Here is a 17,053-nt window from a genome sequence, read left to right on the forward strand (position 1 = left end):
TGTTTTAATTGGGAGAATGAGGCAGGAATAATGAAAGCTTTTGAATTGGTCGTCTTTGCCACATATGGTGGGTATCAGTACTTTTGTCAGTCTGTTGGGTCAGTGTTATGCTTTAGTGGGGAAGACTGTCTGATAGGCTCACATAAAATCTACTAATGCTCACTGGTGTCTCATTGTATATTCTGTCTTTTCAGGGTTTATCTTTTCTTTCCCAACTTGCAGATAAATGACTTAATGAATGTTGCTCTCCAATCTATATTTTTGTTACATAACTATTCTATTGCATTACAAATTTTGATGGATATTCAAAGTATCATGATTTTTAAAATTAGATTATATGAATACTAAACTTTAGTATTGTGAAGATAATGTATTCTGTACTTGAATAAATATATGCTTAAGTTATATACTTGAATGCTACAGTGCTTTGCAGAAATTTGGAAATTAATCAAATTTTCTAAAGGCCCAAAATTAAACATCTTAAATATTGGTTGTAGAATGTTCAATAAGCATACTGGATTTCAGTTATGATACTGTGCTTTGAAACCTAACTGAAATCCTTTCCAGAGAACTCGCCATTACATTTGCTGATTATTAAATATTTTGTCTCTGCTTTTAACACCAGATCTCATGGATCAGATCTTACCGATTACTCATACCCTGCTACCCCAAACCATGTTCATCATCCACAGCAGCAGAAAATGTCAGCTTCATACATGTCTGGCGATAACCAGCAGCAAATGTTGACTGGTAATCAGGTCCAGGAACATGACTACAGATCCTCTGCAGCAGGGTTCAGACACGGTACTCTGAACAGGCCTCAACAACCCCCACCACCTCCACCACCAACTACTGTAAATGGTGCTCCTCCATCACCACCACAACCAGTGGACTACAGGTAAATAGCTTGAATCTCATCAGTTGTCAAAATATTGTGGAGCCTTGAACAGTAATCCAATTCTGCTAAGGTAATTGTTAGCATCACGGTAGAAGACACTAACAACATCCCAATAATGGATAATCAAGGGGCCACAGGGAGGGGGGAACTAAAGACAATCAATATCACTAAGGAAAAAATACTTGGTACAATAATGGGACTAAAAGACGATAAGTCCCCTGGACCCGATGGCCTGCATCCCAGGGTCTTAAAAGAGTGGCTGCAGAGATAGTGGATGCATTGGTTGCAATATACCAAAATTCCCTGGACTTTGGAGAGGTCCCAGCAGATTGAAAAACCGCAAATGTAACACCCCTATTTAAGAAAGGAGGGAGACAGAAAGCAGGAAACTATAGACCAGTTAGCCTAACATCTGTCGTTGGGAAAATGCTGGGATCCTTCATTAAGGAAGCAGTAACAGGGCATTTGGAAAATCATAATGCAGTCCAGCAGAGTCAGTATGGTTTTATGAAAGGGAAATCATGTTTAACAAATTTGCCAGAGTTCTTTGAGGCTGTAATGAGCAGGGTAGACAAAGGTGAGCCAGTGGATGTGGTGTATTTGGATTTCCAGAAGGCATTCGATAAGGTGCCACATAAAAGGTTACTGCATAAGATAAGAGCTCATGGAGCTGGGGGCAATATATTAGCATGGATAGAGGATTGGCTAACTAACAGAAAGCAGAGAGTCGGGATAAATGGGTCATTTTCTGGTTGGCAAACGGTAACTAGTGGGGTGCCACAGGGATCGGTGCTGGGGCCTCAACTATTTACAATCTACATTAATGACTTGGATGAAGGGACAGAGTGTAATGTAGCCAAGTTTGCAGATGATACAAAGATGGGTGGGAAAGCAAGTTGTGCAGAGGACTCAAAGAATCTGCAAAGGGATATAGACAGGCTAAGTGAGTGGGCAAACATTTGGCAGGTGGAGTATAATGTGGGAAAGTGCGAGGTTATCCACTTTGGCAGGAAAAATAAAAAAGCAAATTATTATTTAAATGGAGAGAGATTACAAAATGCTGCAGTTCAGAGGGACCTGGGGGTCCTTGTGCATGAAACACAAAAAGTTAGCATGCAGGTACAGCAAGTAATCAAAAAGGCAAATGGAATGTTGGCCTTTATTCCAAGGGGGTTGGCGTATAAAAGCAGGGAAGTCCTGCTACAACTGTACAGGGTATTGGTGAGACCACACCTTGAGTACTACATACAGTTTTGGTCTCCTTATTTAAGGAAGGATATACAGTACTTGCATTGGAGGCAGTTCAGAGACTACTAGGTTAATTCCAGAGATGAGGGGGTTGACTTATGAAGAAAGGTTGAGCAGATTGGGCCTATACTCATTGGAATTTAGAAGAATGAGAGGTGATCTTATTGAAACATATACTGAGGGGGCTCGACAAGGTAGATGCAGAGAGGATGTTTCCCTTCATGGGGAAATCTAGAACTTTGGGGCATAGTTTCAGAATAAAGGGTGCCCTTTTAGAACTGAGATGAGGAGGAATTTCTTCTCTGAGGGTCGTAAATCTGTGGAATTCTCTGCCGCAGAGAGCTGTGGAAGCTGGGTCATTAAATACATTTAAGGTGGAGATAGACAGATTTTTGCAAGATAAGGGAGTGAAGGGTTATGGGAAGTGGGCAGGGAAGTGGCTTTGAGCCCAAGATCAGCCGTGATCTTATTGAATGGCGGAGCAGGCTCGAGGGGCCAAGTGGCCTATTTCTGCTCCTATTTCTTATGTTCTTATCAACCACTTGATTGCATAAGCTTTGGAACAATATTTTTGTAGTATTATTTTTGTTTATCTGTCTTGAATATGATAGAATTAAACTCTGATTGCATTATACTGTTATGTAATGCACCAATATTGATTTAACTATACCAGAGCTAGAGATTCATGGGCCTAAAAATTCGGTTGCTTTGCGCCTCCCGTTAACGCCCCAAGAGGGTGCTAACGGGGCGCAAAGCAACTAGTGCCTAGTCACGGCGCTGTCAGTGCCTCCCGTGAAATTCAGCGGGAGGTTAGCGGCAGCGGTAACCGCTAGCGCCCCATCACCGGCACCGGCTGCGATCTTCGGTAGCGCCTCCTGACTTACCGCCGGACGCTATGTCTGACCGGGTCAGGGGGACCTACCTGCGGCTGGGGCAGCGCAAATTAAAGAGGCGGTGCCGAGCGGCCATTTTTGTTGCTGGCCGCCTGCCAGCACCTGCCTCCTGAGCATTCACCCCGCGGAGTACCGGCTGCGCTCCGTGAGCCCGGCACTTCTCTTTGGCCGGCTCTCCGATCCCTGGTGGCCCAGCTGGGCCCCGGGTCGCGCTGTGCTAGGCCTCTCCCCTTTAATAAGGGGAGGAAGGCCTGCAGTACCGCGGCATGATGTTCACTCGCAGCGCCCTAGTAGCGCCCCGCCTCCCTCTTGGGGCGCTGCCGGTGAATTTCGGCTGCGGGGTGCGAAGTTAGCACCCCATAAGGGGTGCAACCCAATTTTTTTCCCCATGGTATTTTATTACTTTGAGCATATTAATAAACTTATAGTGCCACAGTAGATTTGGTATGTTGAAAAATCTAGTTGTCTAGTTACATTTCGGTCTAAATTATTTTGACATTCTTGTGTAGTAAAGTATTTCTGTCCTACTTTTTATTTGAAAATGTTATTGATCTGCCAATCACTTGTACAAGTCTTTTTGTTAGAGGATGAACTGGCAAGAGGGAAATATATATTTGAAATGGTCTGACATTTATATCCATCTTTCTGGTTTATATTGGGTGCAACAAAATGCAAGTTCTGAAATGTATTTTAAGTTTCACAAGTTGGCACAGAAAAGAGTTTTAAGTTGTTAAATTATGTGTATCTCAAGCTTTTAAAGGTCCAGCGTGGAACACAATAGCCCCAATGATGGGACTCAAGCAGGCAAGTGCTGAGGTGGGCGGCAAACTGTCCTGCCCCCTCAGCGTGAGGCCCGGGAGATTTTAACTTTAACGTCCGAAACCGGTAGGAAGCGGCAGATGGGCAGCGGGCAGGAGTAGAATGTCGGGTGGCAGGAGGCTGCAACTGGAGACCAAAGGAACGATTGGCAGCACTCTGGTAAATTGATCGAGGGAGGCTGTCCGGGGCAAGGAAGGCCTAAACTTTCCTTGTGGGGCCTGGAGAAGCACTCGTTTAACTCCACAGCATAGGCGTGCGACGTCAGGGGCGGTTCCTCTCCCGGAAGTCAGCTTGATTGGCAAATGGCTTCCAGTCATGCGGGAAACTCAGAGAAGGAGGCCACAGGACCTGGTAAGTGCTGGGTCCAGGATGGTGGTGGGGCGGGCGGGGGGTCTGATCCCTGGCTCCTGGGCCGAGTCGCGATCCTGGGGTGGGGGAGTCTGAACCCCGACCCCGGGGAGGCCCAGGCTGACGGTGGGGGAGCTTGGGGGTCTGGGAGGAAGCACTCCTGCTCCTCCCAGCCCACAAGGATTGTTTCCCGAGGCTGAGGCTGCCTCGTTGCAGCCACTGGGAATCTCGAACCCTGGGATCCCCGGCAGCCTGCATTAAAAACTGCAAAGCAGGTTAAAGTAGAGGCTTCAAGCCTCATTATACTATGTAAATAACCACCCTGCCTCTTGGCAGCAGGTTGGCAGCCCGCCCCTGTCCCACCTGAGTTAAAGATGAAAGTGGACGGGTTGGGGTTCACATATTTTACAACTTTGAATCCCGCCCCCCCCCCCCCACCACCACATGCTTCCATCCCACCCATTCTTACCTCTGAAAATTCCAGCCAAGGTGATTGGGGCAATGTGGAGTAATCAATAGCAAAGTATAGTTGGATGACAAAGTGAAATTCCTGCTAGGAATGCAGAAAAGTACACAATGTGAGGTATTGTCAGTGGTTCAGTGGCTCCAAAACAATCATTGCCTAAATTGTTATGGGGGGGGAAAAATAGAAAATGCTGAAAATATGCAGGAAGTAGGAACGCCGCTTTGCTCCTGGGAAATTAATGTTCCCAGATAGAAGGCAGAGGACAGTCGGCCCTCGAAAGCACGACCTATTCTAGACCTGTATAATTAAAGAAATGATAAGTTCCCAGAATACTTAATGCAACTGCGTATATTGATAACTTTTTAAATGTGACCTGCCCTCATTTTTTAAAATGGATTATTGTAATATTTAGGAAACACGTATTTTAGATTCAAAATATTAGGGTACCTATTCTCAAGTACAGAAGAATCCCCCTTCTCTCCACCCTACTCTGAGTTAGTCAGAATGATTGATGCAGTACTGGCCTACCATTTCTAGTTAGGCAACCAACACATTGGCCCAGAAATTCGGGTCGGGGGCTTCCCGCGGGTGTAAGCCCCCGACCTGCACTTACCTTGTGCGCCAGCAGTTGAGCTGTAGGGCCCCGTGGAATTCCACTCCGGGGTCTGGCCCAGCTGCCGGCGCGCTGTGCTTGCGTGTCCCAGGGGCGTAGTTAGTGCGATGCGTCCCCTGGGATCACATGGGCCATGGGTAGCCAATCGGAGGAGGGAAAAGCCCATTCATAAGATTGACAGGTAGACCTGTCAAAACTTATAAATACTACGGGCCCAAAATAGCAGTAAACCTTCAAATAATTTTTAAAAAAAACTATAAATTACATTAAATAACTATTTTAAACAATTTAAATTTTTGAAAAAAATAATTTAATATTATAACAGGGCTAAAAATAAACTTACCTTGCTTTAAAGTATTTAAAAATAATAAAGCTGTGGAAAAAATGTTTTAATTTTAATTAATTGACCACTTACCTTGCAAAAAGCAGGCCTTGCGCCTGCTTTTTAAATGTGTAAATGCTGCAGGCTTACCCTCCCGGGAAAACCTGTATAAAAAAAAAACCTAAGTTCAAAGCGCACGCGCAGTCTCCCCTGCACGCGCGTTCGACCTCTGAACCTCTTCGTTCAGAGGATCGGAAGTGCCGGTTTCCCGCGCATGCGCAGTGCATGCAGGAAACCGGCAATTCCATTCGGCCTACGGGTGAGTACCCCGTGTGTACTCACCCGGGGAGAGCCGAATTTCTGGGCCATTGCCTTGGAAATGGTGCCTGGTACAGGTAGGTGGGAAGGCACCATCTGTTCATCCTTCAGGCAATCAGACTAACTGTCTATGTCTTATTATTGAGGAAATAATTTTAAAGTGCTGATATGTTATCAGACACTCATTTGGAGCATGATATCTTTAGTGAAGTGACCTAAGATTTTCAGCAGCAAAAACTTGTAAGTCATTTTAAGAGTTAATAAACAAAACATTCATTGTGAATTATTACTTTAATTGAAAGAAGGCATTTTTGCTTTTTCACAATTCTACACAAAGATTTTTTTCTGACATTTTTACTTTTGCTTAGTTTTACCTATTTGCACATTTTCTGTGTTTTGGTGTTACCTGAAAACACAACTGTAGATGTTTCTTGATAGATAATTCAGCTCTTCTCATGGAGAGAGTTGGGATAAAACACTGACTTTTATTTTTGTTGGCGAGGATGAATAACCAGATTCTGTGCCTGTAAGTTACCACTCTACTGAAATATTCAGTGCAGAGTCGAGAATATCGATTTTAGTTAATATTATAAATTTTAAGGATATGAAAATAGCAAAGATATCCGATGCATATGTTGAATGCTATGTTTTAAACTAAATAAATATTGTTATTCATTGTAGCATGACACCTCCTCAGATGATGGAATATTACACTTCTGCTGGCCCTCCTCTGCTCCCCCCTGGTCCAGTAATTCCTTCAGCACAAACGGCTTTTGTCAGTCCTGTCCAAGTGCCTACTCCTCCAGCTTCCCATCCTGGATCACTGGTGGGTGTTGCATATACTTCTCCCCCACCCCCACCTGGAGCAGCTGCTCCGCCTGGTCCCCCTGGACCTCCTCCACCTCCACCACCACCACCTTCTTCCCTTGCTTCTTCTCCAATGCACTGTCAGCTTGTGGTTGAAAACAAACGGCATGAACCAGCAGGTACTCCTCTCAATGATGCCAGAAGTGACCTCCTTGCTGCTATTCGTATGGGTAAGTAATAAAAGTGCAGAATTTCATTTTCTTGCCTGTCTCTTTTTTATTTAACATTCTCAAACATTGGGTGGGGGGCAGGCGGAAGAGCCAATGGAAACCCGAGAAAAACATCTTAAATGCTTTTTAACTGGAGGAAACCAGCACCTATGATTTATGATCATTTTTCTCTTTTATAAGGCTACAACTGACAACTTCCACTTAGAAGGACATTGAAAAGACTGATTGTACACCACATTGTATAATGGATAATATAAGGAGTGTTGCAATTTCCTCGGACCCGTATTAAAATAAGTCATTCCTGTTTTGAAGTTCTCTCTGAATATCCTCCCAAACTAATATCAATAAAGGTGTTCTTTAGAATGAGGGGATAAAACTGCGATCACAGCACTCCTAAAAAGTGAGGCTGTCCTGGTACTTCCTTATCATATTTATTACCAATGTTCTTGTGGAGTTGACTGACCTTAAAGTGTTACCTGCCAATATTTCCCTCTTCCATGAGTATTGTTGGAAAGGGAGCCAGTTCTATCCGCTTGAATGTTTTCCTTCCCCACTATCCAGGCCTGAACGGGAATCAATCTCTGCAGACACTCTCGTGCATCACTGTGGTATAATTAAATCAGACCATAGTTCCTGATGCTTAGAGATGAGTTTCTCAAGATATGACCTTCATTTTATTTTCCTAGGCGCTTTTCATATCCTTTGCTCAACTTCAGTGAAAATATTTCTCTGTGTGAAGAATCCTTTCATTATATATCGATGAGACTCATATTTAAGGATGGAATGGTTATACCTTTCAGAGTAGATTTCTTATAAAAGATTCTGAACACACTGGGACACACTTATAGGATATATATAGAAAGAATAGTACATTGTGGATATGAGGAGGGTGCAAGCAGTTGGGGAAGTGGAAACCAAACTGGTACATTTTTTTAAAATCTGCATTTTTTTATTGGTTTAAGCCTGAACTGCCATTGATGATTCTAGTTCCAGTTATATAGAGGACCGTTCTTGTATATCTTAGTTGCCTGCTGTAAGGTTTATGATTGTTGAATGTAATTTATAGATAACACCAGATCACTCTCATTAACAACTTCAATAACAGAAAAAATGGTATACTATGGAGTTTTATTTTTGAGTTACTAAATTTAATCTTTTTGAATAAATGAGCAAAATTAGTGTTGGCCTATTGTGATGCCTGTTGCTAAGCATAAGATCTATTCTCTCTGATTCAACAAATGCCACTATTGGTTATTCAAATAATCTTGTAGTTTTACTGGAATCAACTTTCTTTACTCTAGGTATTCAATTGAAAAAGGTTCAAGAGCAACGTGAGCAAGAAGCTAAGCGAGAGCCAGTTGGGAATGATGTGGCAACTATTCTGTCGAGACGTATTGCTGTGGAATATAGTGATTCGGATGATGACTCGGAGTTTGATGAGAATGACTGGTCTGACTAACATCGATGCTTCAATGTTCCTAATAATTTAATATGAAGTGGAAAAGTAATATGGGACGAATCTGAAACAGCAGAGTTATAATTATTTAAATGGATTTTAGATGAGGAGAAAAAGAATTCCAGCTGAAGCTGTTGTGAATGTTTCAAAAGTTAAAATGATTTTTTTTTAAAAGAGTTAAACACAAATTGAATTGTTTAAGTACACTTCCCAGGAGTATTACTGTATGATTTCTTGACACAGTTAAGCATTGTAGAAATACAAATTTTCATTTATAATGAACATACTATGTAGGAGCAGATTAAGTAGCTCATATCTAGTGCCAATTAATATACCATTTCATTATCAGTTTCAGTGTTATTGAAAATGCTTCATTGACCCATTGAACAACTTTCTTTGACTCAGTAGCCATAGAAAGTGAAGCTATCTTTTTTTCCTTTTTGGCCAGCTGGGTGTCTTGAACTGTATGGGAACTCATCAACATGCTTAAGAATCTCCAAATGAAACTCCTGAGAAATGCACATATGTAGAGTTTACATTTGCCTGACTTGGAATGCACAATCTTTCTCTACAGAGTACACCTCACTTCTCTAAACCCAGAGAACTTTGGTGCAGTTGGCAAGAGCAAAGGCTTAGCGATCCAACCACTCCCCCCCCGCCCCCCCCTTCTCCCCACCAGTGTGAATAATTACTTACCAGCATAAAGCACAGTTTAGCTTTCCACAGCTTGCCCAGCTGAGACCATCCTGTTTGTGTGTTGTTTTGGCTTGTGGTGTTATTTGGAGCTAAGTAGGAAGAATCCCAGATCCCAGTGACTAGTCTACCCCATCAGTCCCATCAATGAAATAGACTTGCAGGTCAATTATCAACAATGCCCTGGAATACTGTAGATCTGCCTGCCTCAGGAATTGGAATACTGACACTGCTATAAGGATTCAATCTCCCATCGACAGTGATATCATCTTGGACCCAGAGAGATCCAACTTATCCCCCTTTGCCTAAGGAAGATAGTCATGAATAAAAACAGAAAATGCTGGAAATATTCAGCCTGTCAGGCAGCATCTGTGGAGAGAGAAACAGAGTTAACGTTTCAGGTCGATTACCTTTCATCAGAACTGGAGAAAGTTAGCGATGTAACAGATTTTAAGCAAGTGCAGGGGCAGAGAAAGGGGAAGGGAGGAAAGAACAAAAAGGGAAGGTCTGTGCTAGGGTGGAAGGTAGGAGTGATTAAATGACAAAAGGTATGATAGTACAAAGCAAAAGGAGATGGTAATAAGACAAGTAAAGAAACAAAAGATGAGTAGAAGAGGTGTTCCAACAAAGCTCAACGTAAGCTCGAGGAACAGCAGCTCATCTTTCGATTAGGCACTTTACAGCCTTCTGGACTCATCATTGAGTTCAACAGTATCAGACCATAACCTCTGCCCCTATTTTTTTCACATGGCAGCTGTTGATGATTCTGCCATTCCCATTTACACCTCTTCTAGACTCATCTTTTGTTTTGTACTATCATACCTTTTGTCATTTAATCACTCCTGCCTTCCATCCTATCGCAGACCTTCCCTTTTGTTCTTTCCTCGCCCCCCCCCCCTTTCTCTGCCCCTGCACTTGCTTAAAACCTGTTACATCTCTAATTTTTTCCAGTTCTGACGAAAGATCATCGACCTGAAACATTAACTCTGTTTCTCTCTCTACAGATGCTGCCTGACTGGCTGAGTATTTGCAGCATTTTCTGTTTTTATTTCAGATTTCCAGCATCTGCAGTATTTTGCATTTGTATGAGGATAGTCACTAGCTGAGCATTAGATAAATTAAAGCTAAATCTTCATTCAACCTCAATGACTATCATCCATATAGTGTAAACTTTTGAGGATCATAACTGCAAAATAGCTAGGCACAAAATTAACCCACAGTTAAGACATGCAGCTTATTCGTTTTTAAATCTACCAGTTTTATTTTGAGTTGAAAATTTAAGTATTGCCCCTACAAACAGTATCATAAATTGTAAAAATCATATTAATGTAATTGAATGCTACATAGAAATGTTATACTATTCTGATCATGTATAGTATTTTTATGAAGTAGTCAGCAGATATTGCCAATAGCTCAAGATTTATTTTCTGTATGCATTGTTGTAAATATATAAGTGTAACATTACACATTCCTACATTACAACAGTGACTACAGTTAAGTACTTAATTGGCTGTAAAGCGCTTTGGGACGTCTTGAGGTCATGAAAGGCGCTATATAAATGCAAGTCTTTTTTTTGCTTTTTAACTAATTCAAGTAAATCCCATTTCTTTGGTATTATTTATTCCTGTTTCAATATTTTTGCAGTAATACTTAACAATTTTCAAATAATGTAACAAAACCGGCTTGTACAACATAGTTTATGCTTGATTTGTTTCATACTGAATTTTCATTTACAGCAAATAATTTTTTCTACTCTTTACTTGTATATGGATGTGTAAAATTATAATGCTGGAAATTATAAAAGTGAATTCAAATAAACTAAACCCCAACACATCTGTGTTGTTCCCAGTGTTTTTAAATTACATTAAAACATCTTTCTAACATTGTAGGGGATGATGCTCACCCTCATAAATATTTATAGCTTTTAGGACTGTAATTTAGAAATTCCAGTGGGGCCATTGCACTGCACTGTCAGAGTCCGAAAGGACGGAACTTCTGCCTGTCTGTCCTCATGACCCCATCCCAAATCCTAGGGACAAAGTCATTCACATATTAAGGTCAGGTGTCCACACCAGTGTTGGAACTACTGGGCCACCCACTTTGCAGACCTTGCAGGATTTTGGAGTGACAATTTGCTACTCCATCAGAGGGGGACAGGGCAGTCTGGCTGAATGTCTTTAATGGATCAGATCTTCTTAGCTGTTGCTCCTTCGCTGATGGAGCCCCACGTTCAAATGACATTAGATTAATTTAGGATAGATTGCAATTCGAATATGGCATTGTGATGGCAAGTATACTTCTTCATGCAAGCGAACTTACCACTGGTTGCACAAGAAATGTATCTGATGGAATCCTGCCAGGCACACCCACAAATTGACATCAGGATGGCGTTGGTGTCAGAGGTGCCTACTACCCTCCCAGTCGGAAGCTCTTGTTGCAGTGAAGAAGTACCCAAATTTCCTTCTCTTATGCTCCAAATCTGCTAAATTGCCTCCCCATTACAGAGTGGAATTTCTAAGCCTATTCAGAAATTATACTGTTGCTACTGAAAAGTCAGAAGGGCAGGTTGGCAAGGAAAGGAGTCCAGGTTTAATGGGCGCCACAGTTTTTGTGTTGTTTCTGCTACGCATTCTCCCAAGTTCAACATTACCAGTCACCACTGTAGGTGGACCTTGCATCTGCTATTATCTGGAGTGTATCCTTTCTGCCCAGTACCTAGTTAAATGATAGGATGACCCCACCCTTACTCCATATATGGCTACTGAAAAATGACATGTGCCACCAAGTGAATTCTCCTGTCTTTATGGAAAATGGACTGAAATTGCCCTTTACCTGGACAAAACACAGCTTTAAACCATCAATGAAGAGAGAAACCGAGTTAACGTTTCAGGTCGATGACCTTTCGTCAGAACTGGACAAAAGCAGGAAATGGAACATTTTTAAGCAAGTGTAGGAGCTGGGAAAGGGGGGAGGGGATGAAAGAACAAAAGGGAAGGTTTGTGATAGTCTAGAAGGCAGGAGAGGTTAAGAGACATTAAGAGATATTCAAGGCAAAAGGAGATAGTAATGGGACAGTTTAAGAAACAAAAGATGGCTCTAGATGAAGTGTAAATTGCACTGGCAGAATGAAAGATGGCTGCCATGTGGGAGAGAAGAAAAGAAGACAAACAAAAAGTGTGGGGAAAAAATATATATATATATGATGGGGGCCGAGGTTATGATCTGAAATTGTTGAACTCTATGTTGAGTCCAGAAGGCTGTAAAGTACCTGACCGGTTAGCCTAACATCAGTAGTAGGGAAAATGCTAGAGTTTATTATAAAGGATGTGATAACAGGACACAGGAAATATCAACGGGATTAGACAAAGTCAACATGGATTTATGAAAGGGAAATCGTGTTTGACAAACCTACTGGAGTTTTTTGAGGAGGTAACTGGTAGAATAGATAAGGAAGAACCAGTGGATGTGGTGTATTTGGATTTTCAGAAGACCTTTGATAAAGTCCTGCATAAGAGGTTAGTGTGCAAAATTAAAGCACATGGGATTGTAGGGGGTGGCGTGTGGTGCGTGGCGCGTGTGCCCTGTCAGTTATGCCCCTGACTGCCTGTGAGCGGTTCGAATCGCTCCCACACCCCTGGGTTCTAGACACTGGACTTAGGTACAGGCGGCGATACAGAAAAATCGAGTAGACAAATGGTTTGGTGTAAGAAAACCAAGATTTTATTAAAAACAGAAATAAAGCACAGTCTTATGAGAAATTACAGGCATGAACAATAACTATACTTATACAGGGAATGGGGAACACATGGCACATCGAAGGGGAAAAAAAACCAATTACATTAACAATCCCCTTATCCTTATCCCACCCCCTATACCTAACTAGATTAAGCTATGAGGGGCCAGGAATTCATGCTCACCAATCCAAAGCCTGTTGCTTTAACAGTTACGAGTTTTGAGGTTTGGTCACCTGTCCTTTGGGGTACTCCGTCGCCACATGGTCTCAGGGCGCGGTACTGGAGCTGTTGATGCGACACACCTTCCCTCTCCTCAGCTACCATCGTCGTCTCGTCGCGATGGGTTCTCTTCTCCCTCGGGCGGTCGTCGTCGGTAACGTTGCAATTGGAGGGCGGTTGGCAGTCTTCACTGCTTAGATTTTTCTACCCATTCTTTGAACGCCAGTATATTCGTTGTGGCGTGGACACCTGCATTTAACGCCAGCTTATTCGTCTAAATTCTTCCCCAAACGGCAGCTTATAACTAGGCGTTTGGCTTTTATCAATGCATCTTCTGCTGCCCTTCTCTGCTCTTGTCGGGTCTTTACCACCTTCTTCGTCTCGACTTGTCTCGTCTCGTTTCATGGCCCATGTGTCCTGTATGACTTTGGACTCGGGTCTTGTCCTTCTCCCGCGATTGGTATGGATGTCCTTGGCTGTTTAACCCAATGCGGGGAGCAAGAAGAGAACCCGCCATGAGGCCAGGGCACGAGTACGAGCGGCAGCAGCCCAAGACCAGACAAGAGGTCAGAGTCAAGAGAGCGATTGCTACTGATGGGCCTACAATTATACTCCTTCCGATGGCCCTTATCTGCGTGCCAAATCAGGCCAGTCCATTGTTTAACTTTTGGCGGGCTGTTTTAAATGATTATACCAATTTAAACTAACTGGCTTTAGATGGCCGTTTATCGCACCTGATGGCCCGATGTCCGAGTTGTATTCTCATTAATGCATTTTAATCGACCTGTCCAGCTTTGGTGGCTTCCTTAAGCTGTTTCCGATTATTTATGCGGACAAATTAATGGCCTTATGCTCAGGCCTAACTGGGTTTGATCTGTTCCGATCTGACGCAATGCATATTCAGTGTTTGCCTAGCTGTCTGGCTTTTCAAACACAAAGTCCTTTTCACATAAATGCATTTTAAGTTTCGATTTCCCAAAGCTGCCTGTTCTGTGCTGCAGAGTCCAAGCTTTTAAAATCTTACAGGCATTTGGTCACGAGGTGCGGATGCCATCTTTTGGGTACCCTTTTTAAATTGTCCATACAGGGTCCCTTTTATTAATAACCTTGGGGGAATGTGTGAATTTTGAGAACCTTACAGGATTGGGGGTAATATACTGCCATGGATTGAAAATTGGTTAACAGACAGAGAATAGGAATAAATGGGTCTTTTTCGGGGTGGCAGGCGGTGACTAGTGGGGTACCCTAGAAATCAGTGCTTGGAGCCCCAGCTATTCACAAAATATATATACATATCAATTATTTGGATGAGGGAACCAAATGTAATATTTCCAAGTTTCCTGACGACATGAAACTAGGTGGGATTGTGAGTTGTGAGGAGGATGCAAAGAGGCTTCAATGCGATTTAGACAAGTTGAGTGAGTGGGCAAATACATGGCAGATGCTGTATAATGTGGATAAATGTGAAGTTATCCACTTTGGTAGGAAAAACAGAAAGGCAGAGTATTATTTAAATGGTAAATGCTGGAGAAACTCAGCAGGTCAGGCAGCATCTGTGAAGAGAGAAACAGAGTTAACGTTTCAGGTCGATGACCTTTCATCAGAACTTGACACCTGGGAATTGATGAAAAGTCATCGACCTGAAACGTTAACTCTGTTTCTCTCTTCACAGATGCTGCCTGACCTGCTGAGTTTCTCCAGCATTTTCTGTTTTTATTTCAGATTTCCAGCATCTGCAGTATTTTCTTTTTGTATTGTTTAAATGGTGATAGATTGGGAAATGTTGATGTACAGAGGAAACCTGGGTGTCCTTGTATACCAGTCACTGAAAGCAAACATGCAGGTGCATCAAGCAGTTAGGAAGGCAAATGGTATGTTGGCCTTCATTACAAGAGGATTTGAGTACAGGAGCAAGGATGTCTTACTACAGTTATACTTCTTGGGCAATCCCTCGCAACTGAGGATGACTTGCTTCCACACTAAAAATGAGTCCAATGCGGGACCTACAGTCTATGTTACAGGTGGGGCAGACGGTGGCTGAAGGGGCGGGTGGGTGGGGTGCTTGGGTTGACGTGCGATCCTTCTGCTGTTTGCGCTTGGCTTCCGCATGCTACCGGCGAAGAGACTCGAGGTGTTCGGCTCCTTCCCGGATGCTTCTCCTCCACTTTGTGCGGTCTTGGGTCTGGGATTCCCAGGTGTCAGTGGGGATGTTGCACTTTTTCAAGGAGGCTTTGAGAGTGTCCTTGAAGCATTTCCTGTGCCCACCTGGGACTCTCTTGCCGTGTTGGAGCTCCGAGTAGAGAGCTTGTTTTGGGAGTCTCGTATCGGGCATGCGGACAATGTGACCCGTCCATCGGAGCTGATCGAGCGTGGTCAAAGCTTCAATGCTGGGGATGTTGGCCTGAGCGAGAACACTGACATTGGTGCGCCTATCCTGCCAATGAATTTGCAGGATCTTAGAGTCTGCATTGGTGGTACCTCTCCAGTGCTTTGAGGTGCCTGTTGTACATGGTCCATGTCTCTGAAGCATACAGAAGGGCAGGTATCACTACTGCTCTGTTGACCATGAGCTTGGTGCTGGGTTTGAGGTCCTGGTCTTCAAACACTCTCTCTTCCTCAGGCGACCGAAGGCTGCACTGGCACACTGGAGGCGGTGTTGGACTTCGTCATCGACATCTGCCCTTGTTGACTGTAGGCTCCCGAGATATGGAAAGTGGTCCACGTTGTCCATTGGCCTCATCATGGATTTTGATAATTGGGGAGCAGTACTGTGTGGTGGGGCAGGTTGGTAGAGGACTTTTGGTAGACACTTGCATCTGCGCACACTCAGATCAAACTCCAAACCATCGTCAACACCTTCACCGAAGTGTACGAGAGCATAGGTCTTACAGTTATACAGGGCCTTGGTGAGACCACACCTGGAGTACTGTGTGCAGTTTTAGTCTCCTTACCTAAGAAAGGATATACTTGTCATAGAGAGGGAGTGCAGCGAAGGTTCACCAGACTGATTCCTGGGATGGCAGGACTGTCATATGAGGAGAGATTGGATCGACTAGGCCTGTATTCAGTAGAGTTTAGAAGAATGAGTGGGTTCTCATTGAAACATATAAAGTTCTGACAGGGCTAGACAGACTGGATGCAGGGAGGATGTTTCCCCTGGTTGGGGGGTCTAGAACGAGGGGTTGCAGTCTCAGGATACGGGGTAGGACATTTAGGACTGAAATGAGGAGAAATTTCTTCACTCAGAGGGTGGTGAACCTGTGGAATTCTCTACCACAGAAGGCTGTGGATGCCAAGTCACTGAATATATTTAAGAAGGAGATAGATTTCTAGACACAAAAGGCATCAAGAGGTATGGGGAGAGAGTGGGAATATGGTATTGAGATAGAGGATCAGCCATGATCATATTGAATGGCGGAGCAGGCTCGAAGGGCCAAATGGCCTACTCCTGCTCCTATTGTTCTATGTTTCTATGATCCGTGGGCCTTTACACAGCCGTACGTCTGCAGGCCCAGGACCTGAAGACTCCGAAGCTCCGGAGACTTTCGGATTTTTTTTCGGGTCGGAGGCATACACCTCCGACCGCAAATTCAGGGCCATTATGTGCCAGCAACACCTTAAACCTAGCAGGAAGATTTGCTATTTCTAGTAACATGATATATAAGTGTACTGAAAGTTCCTTTAAACTGATAATTGCCATGAAACTGAATTACTTAAGATGTTTGCTTTATACATGGCTTCTACCAAGGATTTTTAGGAGCAAATTTAGGTAAAAGCTGGGGTATTTTCTATCAGGCAATCTGAAGGACAGGTAAACACAATTGGCACCAAAAAGTAACTTCAACATGAGCAAATTGAATGACGTGGGAAGTACAAAGAAGCAAATTGCTTCTACTGTCAACTGCAGTATAGTCCTTTCAATGGTATCTTTGGCCCAATTAAATTATCAGCTTCATTTTTATGTGACTTACATTTGTTTACATCCCTGC

General features: G+C 43.1%; 1 protein-coding gene across 5 annotated transcripts in view; it reads left to right on the forward strand.

The window, feature by feature from the left end:
* Positions 1-9,509, forward strand: part of wasf3b (WASP family member 3b) — a 109,541-nt gene extending 100,032 nt beyond the window's left edge. For all 5 annotated transcript variants that reach the window (XM_085999262.1, XM_085999263.1, XM_085999259.1 and 2 more), the window contains exons 8-10: positions 626-898; positions 6,607-6,962; positions 8,264-9,509. In XM_085999262.1, the coding sequence (XP_085855388.1) occupies positions 626-898; positions 6,607-6,962; positions 8,264-8,421 (787 nt within the window). In that variant the 3' untranslated portion in view covers positions 8,422-9,509. The remainder of the gene's footprint in view (positions 1-625; positions 899-6,606; positions 6,963-8,263) is intronic.
* Positions 9,510-17,053: the final 7,544 nt, after the last annotated feature.

This window comes from Somniosus microcephalus, chromosome 10, assembly GCF_052327205.1.
Source record: "Somniosus microcephalus isolate GS21.2 chromosome 10, FLI_Smic_1.0, whole genome shotgun sequence".
NCBI lineage: Eukaryota > Metazoa > Chordata > Chondrichthyes > Squaliformes > Somniosidae > Somniosus > Somniosus microcephalus.